The sequence below is a fragment of the Schistocerca serialis genome, chromosome 7 (assembly GCF_023864345.2).
Source record: "Schistocerca serialis cubense isolate TAMUIC-IGC-003099 chromosome 7, iqSchSeri2.2, whole genome shotgun sequence".
NCBI lineage: Eukaryota > Metazoa > Arthropoda > Insecta > Orthoptera > Acrididae > Schistocerca > Schistocerca serialis.
In genome coordinates this window covers 58,253,379-58,272,900 of record NC_064644.1, presented here as the reverse complement: position 1 = coordinate 58,272,900, position 19,522 = coordinate 58,253,379, and the positions used below count along the sequence as shown (strand labels likewise).

General features: G+C 42.4%; 1 protein-coding gene across 2 annotated transcripts in view; it reads right to left on the bottom strand.

Annotated features, from left to right (window-relative positions):
• The window catches only part of LOC126412735 (carbonic anhydrase-related protein 10-like), a 962,152-nt gene that overhangs the window by 250,279 nt on the left and 692,351 nt on the right, over positions 1-19,522 (bottom strand). For both annotated transcript variants that reach the window (XM_050082466.1, XM_050082467.1), the window contains exon 3: positions 10,466-10,602. In XM_050082466.1, coding sequence (XP_049938423.1) covers positions 10,466-10,602 — 137 coding nt within the window. The remainder of the gene's footprint in view (positions 1-10,465; positions 10,603-19,522) is intronic.

Here is a 19,522-nt window from a genome sequence, read left to right as displayed (position 1 = left end):
TGACATTCCTGGCCAAGAGAAGTCTACTAGTATCAAACATAGGCCTTAATTTGAGGAAGAAATTTCTGGAGCACAGGAATGTGCGGTAGTAAACAGACTGTGGGAAAACCAGAACAGAAGAAGTAACAGACTGTGGGAAAACCAGAACAGAAGAGAATCGATACAGTTCAGATGTAGTGATACAGATGAATGTTGAAATTGAGGTGGACTGATAATGTAAGGAAAGAACGTTCTGCGCAGAACCGGAGAGGAAAGGAATATGTGGGACTCACTGACAAGGAGAAGCGACTGAATAGTAGGACATCTGTTAAGACATCAGGGAATGTCTTCCATGGTACTAGAGGGATCTGTAGAGGGTAAAAACTGTAAAGGAAGACAGAGACTTTAATATATCCAGCAAGTAACTGAGGATGTCGGTCGCAAGTGCTACTCTGAGATGCAGATTTTGGCACAGGAGAGGAATTCGTGGCAGAGCGCATCAAACTAGTCAAAAGACCGAGAGGTCTAAAAAAAAAGATAAAAGAACATTACCAACAAGCTTTGTTTTCAAAGCAAAGCAGTGCTCTGCATTCTGGTGCAGATGAGCGAATCTGGACATAACGACCGACAGCCGCGACATCCTCTGCCAACAGAGTCTTTCGGATGCTGAATACTGAGGCGTAGGTGTTGAAAACAGCTCCCCGGCCGTTGTTGCATTTCGTGACCTCACTGCCACCTCTTTTCTCTTAGGTAGCTCCTCAGCTTGCATCACGAAGCTGAGTGCACGCAGCTCCAGTCTTCCCACCAAAATAAAATCCCTGACAGTTCCGACAATGGAACACGGATCCTCCGCATAGCACTCAGACCCGCTGACCACCGAATCATAGAGGCCGACAACCTTTAGTGCTCCCTCCACAGTTCTTACCTCCACAATTGCCCCCTTAACAAAACTGATGATACGTTATTGCCTTAGGATATGTCTTAACTACCAATCTCCTCGTATAGTACAATTGTGCTATACGTTCCTTTTATTCCCAGTTCCTTTTAGTATTATGCATTATATATTCTATCTACTCATATAACCCTCAGCACTACATTTATGTTTTAACTTGCTCTGCACGCCCTCTGGTTCCTTAGTGGATATGGGAGCGAAGAACAGATGGGATTCCTTGACAGAGAATTCAGATATCAATTTATTCTACATATAATAAGAGATAGTAAAAGTACTACATTAATCTGTTTGCTGTAGTTGCAGAATTAGTTGCTAACACTAGAATGTTGAAATGTATCCGGATAGAAAGGTTTACAATTCAGTTTTCAATACATGACTGTTCTATAGATGACGTGCCCTAGCCACAGTGGAAATCTGTAGATGTTATGAAATGGCAAACACACAAAATTAGAATCTGTGCATCCACGTTCGAAGTAGACCCGTCGCTGGAGCTCCAGAGAGAGATGGTTGCATATCATTGGAAGCGGCGTAAGCGTTTGTGGCAGCGCCCTTATGCCGTGGTGGCTGCTTTAGGAAACGCGGCGGCGCGAATGGCGGCGGGCGTGTGTTGCAGTGCAGCCGACCGGATGGGGGCAGATACCGCAATTTGAAACACTTCTATTCATTCTTTGTCTGAAGTGCTTATCATCGGCTATTCACTTGCGTACGATGGTGGGTACCAGAGAAAATCTGTGGAAAAGCTTTCATAACATTTAAATTTATACTCCACGTTAACAAATTTCTCTTTTTCTCTTCAGAAATGATTTTCTTACCATTGCTGTCTGCAGCTGATATCTTCTCCTGCCATCGACGATATTTTGCTGTCCAAATAAAGAAAAACTTAACTGCAACTTTTAGATTATCAGTTTGTAAAATAATTCCTTCAGAATCGCTTGACTTAATTCGACTGTATTTTTATTATTCTCGTTTTTCTTTTGTTGATCTTCACCATACAACCTAATTTGAAGAACAGTTTCATTTCGTTCAACCATTCTTTCAAGTATGTTGTCGTTTATGGCGCAATTACGGTGGCACCGGCTGAAGACACTGCAAAAGGAAATTGTAAAGCACAAAAGACAACATGCAAGAGGCCACATAACCGTAAACAGTCAAGAAATTGGAAGGTGAACGAAGAAATTGGACGATGGAAGGAACGGAAAAAGAGACGGTGTATACATGATCCTGTAAACTCTAAAATACGAAGTACGAGGTGCATTCAAGTTCTAAGCCTCCGATTTTTTTTTCTAATTAACTACTCACCCGAAATCGATGAAACTGGCGTTACTTCTCGACGTAATCGCCCTGCAGACGTACACATTTTTCACAACGCTGACGCCACGATTCCATGGCAGCGGCGAAGGCTTCTTTAGGAGTCTGTTTTGACCACTGGAAAATCGCTGAGGCAATAGCAGCACAGCTGGTGTATATGCGGCCACGGAGAGTGTCTTTCATTGTTGGAAAAAGCCAAAAGTCACTAGGAGCCAGGTCAGGTGAGTAGGGGGCATGAGGAATCACTTCAAAGTTGTTATCACAAAGAAACTGTTGCGTAACGTTAGCTCGGTGTGCGGGTGCGTTGTCTTGGTGAAACAACACACGCGCAGCCCTTCCCAGACGTTTTTGTTGCAGTGCAGCAAGGAATTTGTTCTTCAAAACATTTTCGTAGGATGCACCTGTTACCGTAGTGCCCTTTGGAACGCAATGAAATTTTTTTGGTGGCGGTGAATCTGTGTGCTTCCATTGAGCTGACTGGCGCTTTGTTTCTGGATTGAAAAATGACATCCACGTCTCATCCATTGTCACAACCGACGAAAAGAAAGTCCCATTCATGCTGTCGTTGCGCGTCGACATTGCTTGACAACATGCCACACGGGCAGCCATGTGGTCGTCCGTCAGCATTTGTGGCACCCACCTGGATGACACTTTTCGCATTTTCAGGTCGTCATGCAGGATTGTGTACACAAAGCCCACAGACATGCCAACTCTGGAGGCGATCTGTTCAACAGTCATTCGGCGATCCCCCAAAACAATTCTCTCCACTTTCTCGATCATGTCGTCAGACCGGCTTGTGCGAGCCCGAGGTTGTTTCGGTTTGTTGTTACACGATGTTCTGCCTTCATTAAACTGTCGCACCCACGAACGCACTTTCGACACATCCATAACTCCATCACCACATGTCTCCTTCAACTATCGATGAATTTTAATTGGTTTCACACCACCAAATTGAGAAAACGAATGATTGCACGCTGTTCAAGTAAGGAAAACGTCGCCATTTTAAGTATTTAAAACAGTTCTCATTCTCGCCTCTGGCGGTAAAATTCCATCTGCCGTACGGTGCTGCCATCTCCGGGACATATTGACAATGAATGCGGCCTCATTTTAAAACAATGTGCATGTTTCTATCTCTTTCCTGTCCGGAGAAAAAAAATCGGAGGCCTTAGAACTTGAATGCACCTCGTATAAATAATTCTAGGCTGAACACAAAGGAGATACAAGAAATGACTGAATGCTTCGTGATACACATCAGGAAGAAGGAAAAAACTGGGAAGGTATGGTGAAAATTTCCACATTTACTAGTCTTCTTAGTTGAGAGATCAACGCAAAGAACTGAAAGAATTACCTATTTACAAAGCTTTGGATGTAATTTCAGGTAAGCACACTGTCCAAACAATTAGTCAGCCCCAGAGACTTTATGCTAATTCCGTCGAACATCACGACTAGCCTTGACAGTGAGCTGAGTTCAGTGAGAAAGAGATTCCACAAGTTTCCTCATGCCCTTCATATTTAGTTGAACGCGGTGATTTATGGTCATTGCCTGAACATCAGGGTCCTGAGATTTCATTAAATCGGGAACATATACGTGCAGCCCTGTGAGTAAGAATGCTATCTTCTTGAAGGACAGCAAAGTCTGCAGAAAACTCATTGTGAATAAATAGAAGAAAATAAAACAATTGGTCACTGTAAATGTTAAAATTCACACCGTGGCGCATGTTTTCGGCAATCTGAGTGAGTGGATGATTGCCATAGTACGAAAAACTCACCCAAATCATAGAAGCACCACTTCCGGTCTGAACTACATCTTCCACTCCTGGTTAAACGCCTCATGGAGCGCACTTGCCGCCTGGTATAATTTAAAAAGTGACAAAGTCGTGAGACCGGAGATCACTTGACGTCACCAGTCAGCTACTGTACAGTTTCTGTGTTGTTTGGCTGACTGACATGTAGCTTCATGCACCACTGCGGACAAAGGGATTTTGCGAGGTGCCTGGCTCCAAATGTCCAGTATGTGCAGTTCCCTTCGCAGTGTGTGGTGTATTCCCTGAGAGTAGCAGTTTCTAACGTATCTGACACCGGTTGTCATTTGACAATCTCCCGCCACTGTTGGTTAGATTTTCTTCAGATCATTGTTATTGTGAGCGTTACACCATTATGTGCACGCACATTAGACAGCCTGCACTGAGACAAATAAAAATCAGGTAGCTTAATTCAGGTCGTGGTAATACGAAAAGTCTTACAATACAAATTATTTCTGCCAATCTGCCAAGTTGTAAACCGGCGTTGTTTTTGTAACATATGGTGTGTGTATGCACTGTTGCCTAACGTTGTCTCCGCAGTGGAATTCTCAGGGCTACAAATGACTAATATGCCCCTGCCATTGACAAACTACACCTAGGGATTTCCGTAAAACGAAGTATCGTATTGTGGTTTCACTTCAGTTTAGCACATCAAATCAATGATTCATATGGGGATGCAACTAGAATCAACTATAACGTGTATACCGTAAATTAGTTATTCTCAAAAACAGGTAGAGTGCAAAAAATTGTACAAATATGAAGTACACAATATTGGATTGTATCCTTTAGGTAATTTCGAGATTAGCAGAACAAATGTATGACATTTCTTAGTGCGCGCCGAACACTATTAAAAGGCACAAAGTTGGCTGATATTGCTTAAGGATGAGAAACGGAAATCCTCACCCTGACCGGTACTTACAGAAAACGCTCAGTAAACAAGAAAATGAAACTCGACACATTTACTGTGAGTGTTTCGTTGTCCACTGAACCGGAGTGCGCACAATTCCTATTAAATTACGGACAGCCGTTGCATTGCACCGTTTATCTGCTGGCTGGGGTGTTTCCTGATATGTGGACGATGTACAAGAGTCCCTGTAAATTTCTGCCTACACAGTAGGCGCAATATGCCGTCTACAAACTCCTAGGACTGAAATTACCTCAGTAAAATACAAAAGAACGGTCAAGATTTCTGTTTGCTCACTAGCCAGGTACAGAAATTGGACTGAATCACAGTAAAGGAGCACTTCAGTCTGTGACACCCCAGAGAGCTAAAGAACCACCTTTTGAGTAAAAGGAATAACAACTATATTTACGAAGAAACGACTTCAGGTGCTCCTTGTGTCCAAAGCAACACTTCTCCAAATCTAACCCCCAAATTCTCCACTGTGGCTCCTGCCAGTGAAGTCTCTAGCTCTATTCGCAGAGGGGACCGTCTTCGATCACCCCTAACAGGGAAATGTTCTCCATCGCTTCCCAGAGGAAAGTTCTTGCACGTGTCACACTCCGCTCCCTCCTGCACACATGGCGTCTAAATGTTTACTTAGGCGACAAACCCCATGCGCGTTACAAAAACATTACTTCCCACATGGGTCATGAATCCGCCAGCCAATCTCCTGAGGCTCGTACTCCTTTCAGAAGATTTTCAGAAGGTTCTATTTCTCCTCCTACATCCTTAACACTTCACCAACCAAAACGGCGTGTCTCTGTTTTCCGGTGAGAAGCGTGCCCCACCACTTCCTGTAAGAAGATTCCTCAGCAGTCAGCTTGTGACCATTGTTTGTGACCCCACGTATTACTTCACACTAAAAGTATGTCCTTTCACCTTCTTCCTCCCTCGATCCTCTTTCCACAGGTATGCTATTCCAAAATTTTTTCTGTCCCACCAGATAGGAACCTCCCACGTGCTCTGTCCACACTATGCGGTTTCACTTGCCTCCAGGATAATAAACTGCCGCCACCATGCTCTGCTCTCTCTCAGAACCGTAAATGTATGCCCTTGCAGCACACAGTAAGTCTCTTCCTAGCCCCTCTTTAGCCAATAGTGGCTTTTGAGGAATGTGTGACTCACTTCACCTTTCCTGTCAGTGATCAGTCCTAATTAACTTTCGGACATACAGTACTGCGGAAACAGTTAGTACATGATGCTAGGCAGTAACAACCAATGAAGTGATTAATAATCCTATTGTACATAGTAAACAGCAGCAAATAACCGTGAAGTGTGGAGGAAGATTGTTGAAGAAGCCAAGGCTCACCAAGGACTGTAGTGCTACTGAAGAAAAAGTTATGAGTCTAGGGCCATGAAAGAGAAGCAGTGGTTGGGAAGGGAATGAGACGCAGGCCGCTGTGGCCGAGTGGTTCTAGGCTCTTCAGTCCGGAACCGCGCTGCTCCTACGGTCGCAGTTTCGAATCCTGCCTCAGGCATTGCTGTGTGTGTGGTGTCCTTAGGTTAGTTAGGTTTAAGTAGTTCTAAGTCTTGGGGACTGATGATCTCAGATGTTAAGTCCCATAGTGCTTGGAGCCATTTGGGAAGGGAGTGAGACAGGGATGTAGCCTATCCCCGATGTTATTCAATCTGTATATTGAGCAAGCAGTAAAGGAAACACAAGAAAAATTCGCGGTAGAAATTAAAATCCATGGAGAAGAAATAAAAACTATGAGGTTCGCCGATGACCTTGTAATTCTGTCAGAGACAGCAAAGGACCTGGAAGAGCAGTTGAACGGAATGGACAGTGTCTTGAAAGGTGAGATGAACATCAACAAAAGCAAGACGAGTATAATGGAATGTAGTCGAAATAAATCGGTTGATTGTGAGGGAATCAGATTAGAAAATGAGACACTTATAGTAGTAAAGGAGTTCTGCTATTTGGGGAGCAAAGTAACTAATGATGGTTGAAATGGAGAGGATATAAAATGTACACTGGCAATGGTAAGGAAAGCGTTTCTGAAGAAGATAAATTCGTTAATATTGAGTATAGATTTAAGTGTCAGGAAGTTGTTTCTGAAAGTATTTGTATGGAGTGTAGTAATGTATGGAAGTGAAAGGTGCACGATAAATAGTATAGACAAGAAGAAAGAAGAAGTTTCCGAAATGTAGTGCTACAGAAGAATGCTGAAGATTAGATGGGTAGATCACATAACTAATGGGGAGGTATTGAACAGAACTGGGGATAAGAGAAATTTGTGGCACAGCTTCCTAGAAGAAGGGTTCGGTTGGTAGGACATGTTCTGAGACATGATAGGATCACCAATTTGGTACTGGAGGGCAGCATGGAGGGTAAAAATCGTAAAGAGAGACCAAGAGATGAAGACACTAAGCAGCTTCAGAATGATGTAGGTCGTAGTAGGGAGTTGGAGATGAAGAAGCTTGCGCAGGACAGAGTAGGACGGAGAGCTGCATCAAACCAGTCTCTGGACTGAAGACCACAACAACAACAGAAACAGTAGCATCTGCTTTGTCTGGAATTGGAATTATTATATTCGTCTTGAAGTCTGACTGTAATTCGCATATCTCGTACATCTTGCACACCAGATAGATGTGTTTTGTCGTGGTTGGCTCTCCCAAGGATATCAGGAATTCTGACAGAACATCTTGTGCTCCCAGGGCCTTGTTTCGAACTTAGATCTTTGAGTGCTCTGTCAAATTCTTCTCACAGTGTCACATCTCCTATCTCATTTGCATCTACGTCTTTCCATTTCTATAACATAGCATTCATTTTCAACTCCCATGTATACACCCTCAATTTACTCCCTCCATCTTTAAGTTCTTCCTCTTCTTAGTTTGAGACTGGTTTTCCTTTAAGACAGCTTTTCCATGTGAGCTCTTGATGTTCATACAACTGTTGCTCTCCTCTCCAAAGGCCCTTTAATTTTCCTGTAAGCATTATCTTTCCCCTAGTGAAATATGTTTCTGCAACTATACATTTGATGTCTAGCCATTCTTGATAAGCCATTTTGCACTTCCTGTAAATCTCATTTTTATGCATTTATATTCCCTTTCGCCTACTTCGTTTTCTGCATTCTGATATTTGGTTTCTTCATCAGTTACATTCAGTATCTCCTGGATTATGCAAGGATTTTTGCTGGGCTTGTCTTTTTACCTATTTGATCCTCTGCTGATTTCACCATTTCATCTCTTAAAGCCACCCCTTCGTCTTCTACTGTAATCTTTCCCGTTGTTTTAGTCAACTGTTGTCTAATACTGCTTCTTAAACTCTCAACAAGGTCTGGTTCTTTCAATGTATCCAGGTCCATCTCCTTGACTTCCTACCTCCCTGAAGCTCTTCAGTTTTAATCTACAGTTCGTAACCAATAAATTACCATCAGAGTCCACCTCCACCCTTGGAAATGTCTTACAGTTTAAATTCTAGTTCCGAAATTTCTGTCCCACCTTTACACAATCAACTGAAACCTTCCTGTGTCTTCCACTTTCACATTTTTCTTTCATGATTCTTAAAATAAATGTTAAGTAATGCTCTGTGCACAATTATACCAGGCAGCTCCCTCCTTCATTACTTTTCCCCAGTCATTATTCACCTACAGTTTTTTCTTCTCTTCCCTTTTCTACAGTCCAGTTCTAGTTCTCCATCACAAATTTTCATCTCCCTTAACTACCCGCAAAATTTATTTTGTCTCATCATAAATTTCTTCAATCTCTTCATCATCTGTGGAGCTGTTTGGCATATAACTAGTACTACTGTGGTAAGTGTGGGCTTCATGTCTATCCTGGCTACGATAATGAGTTTTCTATGCTGTTCGTAGTAGCTTACTTGCATTCCTAATTTCTTATTCATTATTAAAACCACTCCTGCATTACTCCTATTTGACTTTTGTATTGATAACAGTGTATCCACCTGACCAGAAGCTGGCCGGTGTGGCCGAGTGGTTTTAGGCGCTTCACTCTGGATCCGCGCAACCGCTACGGTCGCAGGATCGAATCCTGCCTCGGGCATGGATGTGTGTGATGTACTTAGGTTAGTTAGGTTTACGTAGTTTTAAGTTCTAGGGGATTGATGACCTCAGATGTTAAGTCCCATAGTGCTCAGAGCCATTTGAACTACTTGAACCACTTTACGAGAAGCCCTGTTCCTCCTGCAACAAAACTTTACTACTCCCCACTATATCTAACTTCAACCTATCCATTTCCTTACCTAAATTTCCTAACCAACTTGTTTCAGTAAGGGATCTAACATTCCACTCGCCGATCCGTAGAACGCCAGTTCTATTTCTTCTTATGACGACATCCTCCTGGGGATTATTTTACCTCCGGAATATTTTGTCCAAGGGATCATCATCATCAGTTAATGGTACAGTAGAGTTGCATGCCCTCGGGAAAAATTACGACTGTAGTTTTAGTTTGCTTTCTGCTGTTCGCAGTATCATCAGAGTTAGGCCGTTTTAGTTGATGTTACAAGTTCAGATCAGTCAATCATCCGGACACTTGCCCCTGCAACTACTGAAACGGCTGCTGCCCCTCTTCAGAAACTACACGTACGCCTGGCTTCTCAACAAACACCCCTCCATTGTGGTTGCAGCTACGGTATGGCTGTCTGTATCACTGAGGCACACAAGCCACCCCACTGACGGCAAGGTCCCTGGTTCATGGTTCAGTTCTTCATTAATGAGACAAAATATGTTTCTTCATTAATTCTGTTAGTCTGTAAGTAATGTGACTCTGTTCAGAGCACTTGCACAAGTTTGCAGCACACAAATATGAGGTAAGTGGACAACTTTGCCATATAGCAACGTTGCTAGAAAATTCATTAATTTGGAAACAAGTCTTATATCATGAGACTCATACAATTTTCTAACATTTATCTTGGCACAATCTTGTAGCTTTATATATATATATATATACAAGATTGTGCCAAGATAAATTTTAGAAAATTGTATGAGTCTCATGATTATATATATATATATATATATATATATATATATATATATATATATATATATATATATCCAGAGGCGGGAGACACCTGCGTGCTTCTCATCTCCATAGTCGGTCTGAGCCTGCAATATATATATATTTCGCGGGATAAATAAATTGCAGGCTCAGAGCGAATAAGGAGATGAGAAGCACGCAGGTGTCTCCCGCCTCTGGACAAGTCATCTTCCTAGTCCAGGTCGTCGCGACCATTACCGACGCCATCTCGGAGAAATGCAATTGCGGCACTGCGTACGCTGCTTTCCGCATTCCTCCACTCGCATTGGGGTTAAAATGTTCACAGTGGAGGCGCTCCCTTCCGCAAGTAAAGCATATCGAGCCGAGAGCTGGCGGACTGTAAGCTAAGAGCAGGCGCTGCGTGTTTCCCCGGAACGGGCAATACGGCCGCCACTTACGACTGATTCCGAGTGGCAAAACCGCAGAGAGGCAAGCGGCGCTGCTGTCGAGCGTGTACGCCGGGTTCGGTGGTCTCCCACTCACCATGTTCTTGTCGATGTGCAGCGGCCGCAACAGGGGGTCGAACAGCAACTTGTCAGGCTCGATGTCGATGGGCGACTGCCGACGGCCCTTACTGCACAGCGACCATTGTGGATTGATGAGCCCCCAGAACGCGGGACCTGCAAATACCAGCAACCGGGGCTGTAGAGCGATAGCAGGGTGCCGTAGACATCAGTACATAAGCGTAGACTACACTAGTTTGCCCAGTAGCCCTGTTGAGATCGTAACTGGGTTACTTGTGTACGTCAAGGGTGTCGCATACCCATAGGGCGTTACCACAATTCGAGCCTTTTGTTTGCGCACGTGATCAGTTTCTTACTAGATTCCTCTGTAAATCGCAAGTGGCGAACTGCCTGGAAACTGAGCGAAGCTACGTAAATGATCACATTACCTGTAAAACATTTCTATTCTGCACAGTTACCCTCCTTCCTGCTACTTAAAAACAAATAGTATTTGTAGCAAAACTGAAGCAGTCAGTGTTAAATTTTGTTTTAATTCGGAAATTGTTGATAGGTAACGTGAAACAGAGAGATGTTCTAGTGAAAAAAAGAAGATATATTTATAATTCTAGAATGCGCTATTTCCTCAAAAAGAGAGAAAATTTAAAGGAAGCCGCAAAACAAAATCATTTCAAATATCACTTCAATACTTCGTCCAGTGTGTTATTCATACACAAATTTCTCATTTATCAATAATAACAGGAAACTCTTGCCTTTCATTATGATGAAGAACGTTCTGTTTAGTACAAAATAACAACAATAATTATATCGATTTTTTATGTTGCTGCATGTAAACTGTAGTTTCATTTAAATTAATTGCTTTGGTTACATAAAAACAAATAAGGCACGCGAACGATTAATTTTTATTACTCATAAAATGCAAATCATTATTTGTAATGATATAAAATACATAGTGGAGTAACAATGAAAGACATGTGTTGCTAATTATGTGCAAAACAAAAAAAAAAAAAAAGCAGAATTCAAAGAGAAGTCGTTTGCTCCCAGTTTCTCTCCCAAATATTGACTTAAGTTTTCTCCTTGCCAGTGCTACCAATACTGTTGGTAATCTTACCACTAACTATGCCACTTACGTACCAAAAATACCAAACTCTTGAGTATAACTCCACCAGTGACTCACACATTTCGAGCATTATGCTAATCTCGTACAAGATCCAAACGGCCAAAAATGTCGTTCACACTAAGGAGAAATCGCACTAATATAGTGGAACTTCGCATTGAGAACGGTCGCAATTCGGGGAGATGGAGAGGTTCTTCCAGTTTCCTCAGGTATGTCATAGTCAGCTGTAGTTACTACACACCGCTAGTTGGAGAGCGTAGAGCTATAGAACTGTGGGTACGTTGAATGCTACATTTAACCTTTTTCACTCCCAGTCATTTTCTGTGGGATAACATCAGTTGATTTTGGACGCAGGTCCTTGTCAAACGAGGAAGGTGTGAAGCTTTTTTTCTTTAATGAATCCGTGTTACAACAGGTTTAAGCTGGATGCTCTATATATCGTGTCCCGTTCTAAGAACCTTCCTTCATCTGTTTGTATGTTCGTCCTCTTCTAATGGTGACCATGATTCGAATTTCTTTCATATTTTTTCCTCTCAGTCATTCTGCTTTTCTCTCCCTAATTCTTTGTTGCAATATCGACGCACTAATACCCGACAAGATTTTTGTTTCTTCCTACTCATTTACAATACTTCTCTTTCCTAACCAATCTACTTCATAATTTCTTCATTCTTCAGTCCGCCAGCGCAATTCACCTTAACCATCCTTCCTCGTTATCACATTTCCAAACCTTCTGAATTTCTTATTTCTTTTTAACTGTCCATGATTCACTACTGTACAACACTACAAACCTGACATCACATTTAGCATGTCTTTTGCTCATCACCATTGGAATTCTTCGGGAGTTGGGACTGCGTCACCTTTGAAATGCTCTCTTTCTCATAAATATACTCCTTTTTCATACTTCGGTACAGCTTCCGTTCCATGTCATTAAATGCCCCAGGTAAAGAAAGGATTTTACTTGTTCTATCTTTTACGTCTAAGAATATATTTAGTGGTGCTGCCTTTTTGCTTATTCTCAGCATTCTGTCTTTCCTACATTTATTTGAAGTAAAGGAAACAAAAGAAAAATTCGGAGTAGGTATTAACATCCATGGAGAAGAAATAAAAACTTTGAGGTTCGCCGATGACCTAGTAATTCTGTCAGAGACAGCAAAGGACTTGAAAGAGCAGTTGAACGGAATGGAAAGTGTCTTGAAAGGAGGGTATAAGATGAACATCAACAAGAGCAAAACGAGGATGATGGAATGTAGTCGAATTAAGTCGGGTGATACTGAGGGAATTAGATTAGGAAATGAGACACTTAAAGTAGTAAAGGAGTTTTGCTATTTGGGGAGCAAAATAACTGGTGATGGTCGAAGTAGAGAGGATATAAAATGTAGACTGGCAATGGCAAGGAAAGCGTTTCTGAAGAAGAGAAATTTGTTAACATCAAGTATAAATTTGAGTGTCAAGAAGTCGTTTCTGAAAGTATTCGTATGGAGTGTAGCCTTGTATGGAAGTGAAACGTGGACGATAAATAGCTTCGACAAGAAGAGATTAGAAGCTTTCGAAATGTGGTGTTACAGGAGAATGCTGACGATTAGATGGGTAGATCACATAACTAATGAGGAGGTACTGAATAGATTTGGGGAGAAAAGGAGTTTGTAGCACAACTTGACTAGAAGAAGGGATCGGTTGGTAGGACATGTTCTGAGGCATCGAGGGATCACCAATTTAGTATTGGAGGGCGACGTGGTGGGCAAAAATCGTAGAGGGAGACCAAGGGATGAATACACTAAGCAGATTCAGAAGGATGTAGGTTGCAGTACGTACTGGGAGATGAAGAAGCTTGCACAGGATAGAGTAGCATGGAGAGCTGCATCAAACCAGTCTGAGGACTGAAGATCACAAAAACAACTACTTATTTATTTGCTATTCATACTTGTCACCTCTCCTTCCAATACTCTTCAACATCGTTTGTATCTCCTCTTCTGATACCGCTCGTCCTGCCTGAACATTTACGTATTTTTTAGTGATTATTCTTTGTCTTCCAGTTACCGAGCGTCTTCCGTGGTTAGTAATCTTACCTATCAATTTTTCTCCACAAACATTGAACAGCTTCGATGACAGAGAACATCTATGCCTTATATCCATTCCACTGTTGATCGCCTCTCTCTTCTAATGCTCTGTCTTACTATCACATATTGCTTTGTGTACATCTCATTTTTAAGTTTATATCTTTCCAGTCTAATCATATGTCTTTTAAACTGCAGCAGCATATTTTGTGTGACAGTATCTGATGCCTTCTCCCAGACGCGCAAAACAAGTATACATTTCCTTGTTTATTTGTCTCGTTCTTTCTCCAATCATACACAACCTATAGTCCTATAGTACCCCAAGTTTCTTTACCCTGTTTGAACTGAACTGGTCTTCCCAGCATTTGCAATTCTCCAGAGTATGTATATCGCTACAGCCTTTGAAATACGACTCATGCTGTCGCCATCTTAGATGACGGAACTGTCCTCGGAATACTCATTACATTGCAAATACCTGGAGCATTGAATGAGTAATGCAACACAATTTGATTCTCGGCCAATTTCGGTTGACAAAATGCTGAAATTGTTGTGGAAGATGGTAAAATATTCCTGCTCCAACCCTTATTGTTTCATAAAGTTTCGATAGGTAGCGGCTCTGTACGTAACCTTCAGAGTGACGTCAGTAACGGAGGTGCCTTCCAAGCAGAGAGCTGTCACTGAGTTTCCTTTTGGCGGAAAACAAGAGTATCGCAGATATTCGTAGGCACTCGCAGAGACCTGGCAGTGAACAAACGCACGGTAAGTCGTTGGGGGAGGCGTCTGTCATCATTGCAACAAATCGCGTAAACTTCTCCGACCTCCCGTATGGCCGCCGGCCGCACACGGTGTGACTGTGACTGCTGCAATGCTGGAACGTGCGGACACTGCCATTTTATTTGATAGCCCCCCCCCCCCCCCCCCCCCCCATCGGGCAGGCCGTTCGCCGGGTGCCGGTCTTTCAATTTGACGCCACTTCGGCGAACTGCAGTCTAAGAGGATGATAGGATGATGATGAGGACAACACAATACCCAGTCCCTAGGCGCATAAAATTCTCCGACCCCACCAGGAATCGAACCTGGGCCCACAGGATTGACAATCCGTCACACTGGCCATTCAGCTACCGGAGTCGGACGACATTGCCATTCGAGGTGATCGACGGATCGCAGTCAAATACCTCCCTGATCAACTAGACGTCTCAGCTGGTAATGCTGACACACTCGCTCACCAGTTGGGGTACTCAAAGGTATGTGGCTGCTGGGTTCCTCGCCGCCTACAAGAAGACCATAAAGAGCAACGAGGGACCATCTGTGCGGAATTGGTTGACTATTACTAGACTGATTGCAACAATCTCTTCTGAAGGTAAGGTTCAAAGCCGGAACCTCAGATCTTCTGGGACTCTGAAGCGTTTATTCTATTTGATGTCCTCCCTCATGGTGCACCGATCAACTCGAGAGTTTATTGTGCTACCTTTCGGAAACTGAAGAAATGGCTTCAGCGTGTTCGTCGCCACAAAAATCCGAACAAACGTCTCCTTCCCCACACATGTCTGTGCAACCGAGGGAGTTTACAAAACCTCATTGGTCGGTTCTTCCTCATCCACCCTACAGCCCAGATCTCGCACCTTCCAACTTCCACTTGCTTGGCCCAATGAAGAATGCACTCCACGGGAATCAGAACGTTGATGGGAGGTTATTGACGGAGCAAGACGTTGGTTCCGACGTCCTCCAGAAGTGTTCTACCATGCAAGCTTACAGGCCCTCCCGGTAAGGTGGCGAAAGGCCGTCTCATTGAACGGATATTATGTTGAAAAAATAAGATTTTGTAGCCAAAAAGTGGGAAATAATTTAGTGTACTGGAATTATGAATGAAACCAACCTGACTTCTGAGAAAAAAAAAACTGTGTTGCAGATATTGAGAAAGTTGAAACGAACCTACTGGTTTGTGGTCACCAAGGGGAAGTCATAGTATAGAGAGAACCCACGACAGAACACAGAAACTTCTCCGGAAAGAACCACAGCCGCTACAAACTGCGGATTAATTGCCTCATCGGGCCTTCAATGCACTAGACGCTTTTCATCACTTGAAAAGGGGCAAAATCGTGACTCGTTAGATCACAGTACACGCCTCCAGTCAGCTACGTTCCAGTTTCAGTTTTCTTTGTTCCAGTGAAATGGTGCAGTTTTATATGCCACTTTGAGCAACTGCAGTCGACTTTTGAAAGTCCGCTGCACGGAGTTCCCCAAGCAAATTGCACTCGTAAACTGTTTCAGATGGACTTACATTTACTCCCAGCAGCAATTGATACCGGGTTTGAAATTGACTGCCCTTGAAAGGTGTGAAATTCGTCGCCGCTACGTGTCCGTTAGGATCTTTTTGCAACCATTACTATTACTGTCTGTCACATGGCTGCAATTGGTACGCCATTTCTTGAATACATGTTGCAGTGCTACGCTGGTACATCACCGGGTCGGACAACATCGTTCCTATTCTTCTCATGTACGAGACGAAAAGCAATACCTCGTTTGTGAAGTTCAAACATCGCGCCGTCTTCCAACGCTCAGTTCATACAAACAACTGGCACCACTGCCATGAATTAATTCAGCGGTACACGGTCACAGTTATTTATTATTTAAAGTGCTTCAAAGTGACTAGTTTGTTCCCGGGTTCCCGGGTTCGATTCCCGGCGGGGTCAAGGATTTTCTCTGCCTCGTGATGACTGGGTGTTGTGTGATGTCCTTAGGTTAGTTAGGTTTAAGTAGTTCTAAGTTCTAGGGGACTAATGACCATAGATGTTAAGTCCCATAGTGCTCAGAGCCATTTGAACCATTTTTTTGACTAGTTTGTTCCTTTGAGAGGCGCGACTAACACTTTGTCCAGTGAGCTTATTCACTTAAGCCTTATCCACATACGCCTCTGTCTCTATGACACGATCACAGAACGCGTTCACACAATATTTAGAAAAGTCTAAGAGAATAAAATGAAAACAGGTTGGAGAAATGATATCTCTGTCTGGAGACCATAATGTCGGAATATTTTGAAACTAAAACCTGGCACAATCACAGTAGTTTCAAACGAAATGATCGGTTATGTACTGTGGTTCAATTCCACAACTGCGGAAACTACATTGGCAGATGTTATTGCGTCGTATAATAAATTATTTAGAAAACATAAGAGTAACAATGAGTTTAAAAAAAAAAACTTCAGGACAGGCTAGGAATATGAGCCTAACCGTGATGAGAACGAATAACCAAGCCATTGGTGGGCAATGCCCTTAACGGTTCCGTTATGTGGCACAACATACTCCCCCCTCCTCACCGTTCTGCGAACTAGAGAAAGAGAGAGAGTTATTACCAGAAACGAAGCTGTTAGCATGGGCCGTGAGTCCGGGCTGAGTAGGTCGCTCAGCAGTAACTGCCGGCGGAGGTCAAGGTACCTGTTTTCAAGTCCCAGTGAACCACACAGTTTCGGCCTTCCTGGGTAGTTTCAGAGTAGCGCACACTTCACTGCAGGGATACTAATTCAACATGGAGTTTTATTACGAGCTGTCAACATTAAAACAGTCATGATAAGAAAAGCAACTGCAGTAGAAGTAATATTAACAGCAAACATAGTGCACAAACATTTGCTTCACCTTACAGAAGTTGATAAAGGGTAAGGATAGGTGTCGGACATGACCTTTGAACAGGCGCCGTCACTATTTCCTGCACCCTTTGGAATGTAATGCAGGAGTATTGATTGTCTCAAACCTGAATGTGCATACTAATATGTATAATCTAGTCCTTTCGATCCTAATGCAAGGTACGCAATGGAGACTATAGTCCCTAATACTTGCTACCCAACATAATTTCGGAAAAATAATGCACGCACACGCACACACACACACACACACACACACACACACACACACACACACATTGCGTCAGATATATAATACAGTGACACAGTAGTCGTATTTTAGTGCTACAAGAAGTTTCCAACCTACGACTGCATAAAATGTGTTGACATGCGGATAAAAATCTTCCAAATCGTTAAGTAGTTGGCATTCAAACTTCAGCTACCTTTGTATCCGTAATGTGAACGCTGTTGGACATAGATAACGTAAAAGTTTATACATTATATGGACGTGGTTCGTAAATTTTCGTTCCATAGTGTCAGAAGATGCCATACCTCGGGGTTAAAGTTGTCATGGTCACGAATAATGTAAGCTGAATGATTTACAATGTGAAGAGCAACTTACAACACCATGTTTCATGAAATGTGTAAAAGAATCACTGCTTCTTAATATATTTACTTATTGATGACCATTATCGTAAGAAATGTATGTGTGTTTTAAAATAATGGATCACTTCACGGAATCTGTTTCTGGAAGGAAATGTCGTGAGCCTGTGATGCGATGTGCAAAGAAAAGCTTAGCAAAGTCGGTTTCTTCTAATGATGCTTGGCTACAATAGTCCATAAATTATCTTCTACGCTTTAGTATGTATACATTTAAATGTATATGTATCGATTTAAATACTTGTGGTAAGCTTTTTACTTAAGGTTTAAAATTCAAAATGTCTAACATTTATGAGTTTCTCCGTTGCCTGAGGATCATCTGATACAGATGAGAGAAATCTTAACATTGCAGTTCTTCTATTAAAACGTTTATTATCTACTTTAGTTTTTCTGATTTATTCCATGTTCTCGACGACCTGTTCATTGTGGATATGTGGAACAAAACGTGCACCTTATTTAACGTAATTCATTACCTCGGATACTCGCTACATCGTTCTTCAAACTGACTGTCCTCAGCTGATCTCATACTTCACCTGAGGAGCTCTGCCACTCATGCGTGACGTTTATGGAGATTCGATTGTTATTGGCCCTGTACTACTTCACTGACAGTGGGCGTAATGATATCCTTCAGAAATAAAACCAGTTGACATGACGTGTAACATCTAAGATAAACACAGAAAGGCCTACAAACCATTAACTTCCATACATCACACATGCCAGTTCGAGATGATAGCGGTATCGTTTCTGCAACATGAGTCAGTACGGTCGGAATCTATGGGTGCGTGGTGCGGTGTCACAGCAACGGTCGTGTGTGGTTAGTTCAAGAACACTCGGCGATGCAATAACAGGACTGTGGTACGGGTCAAGCGCTCTGGTGGTCTAATGAGGCGCACTTTGATGTGACTCTGGAGAGCACTTGAATCTCCGATTAGTCACTGAAACGTGCGGTGAAATACCGGCGCGCTATGAAAGAGGTGTCGGTTAACAGCATAGAATGTCAAACGTCTATCTCGCTTTGTTACTTTACGGAAGCGTCAGAGTTATTCCTCTTCATCAATCTGTGTAAAACGGGTCGTAAACCTCAAAATGTTTTGGGAAACTTTTCGCTACTGAACATGTGTGCAAGTAGTACCTAAGAATGTTGGTATGTACATTGGCGGTCAGTAAACTGTACATATGTGGTAGCAGTGACATTCAAATTATTGGTTGAAGATTCCAGATCATGTTATTCCATCCAGCTTCAGATTACGTATGACATAGCTCCTTAGAACGATGTAATACAACACCGCTGATATCAGTCTGTCCGCTGGAATGTTAAGATCAGTGCTTCATTTGCTGCGTTTCAATGTAAATTAGGTTTATTTCACTACCCAATTATTTACACCTACCTACTTCATCGTAACAAAAATTTAAATGCACGCCTGTACAAGGGGTCCACATAAAATATTATTCTGACTGCCAAATAAAATAAAATAAAGGAAGTGGGGTTGAGATACTTGCAATTTCAGGCATGATGTGAAGTCGCTCATAAAGTTATATACAAAAAATAAATGATTATCTACGAGAACTCGTTTCTTAACCCTTAAAATGTCTATAGGATACTCTGTCTAAGCCCATGTGCTCACAAGCATG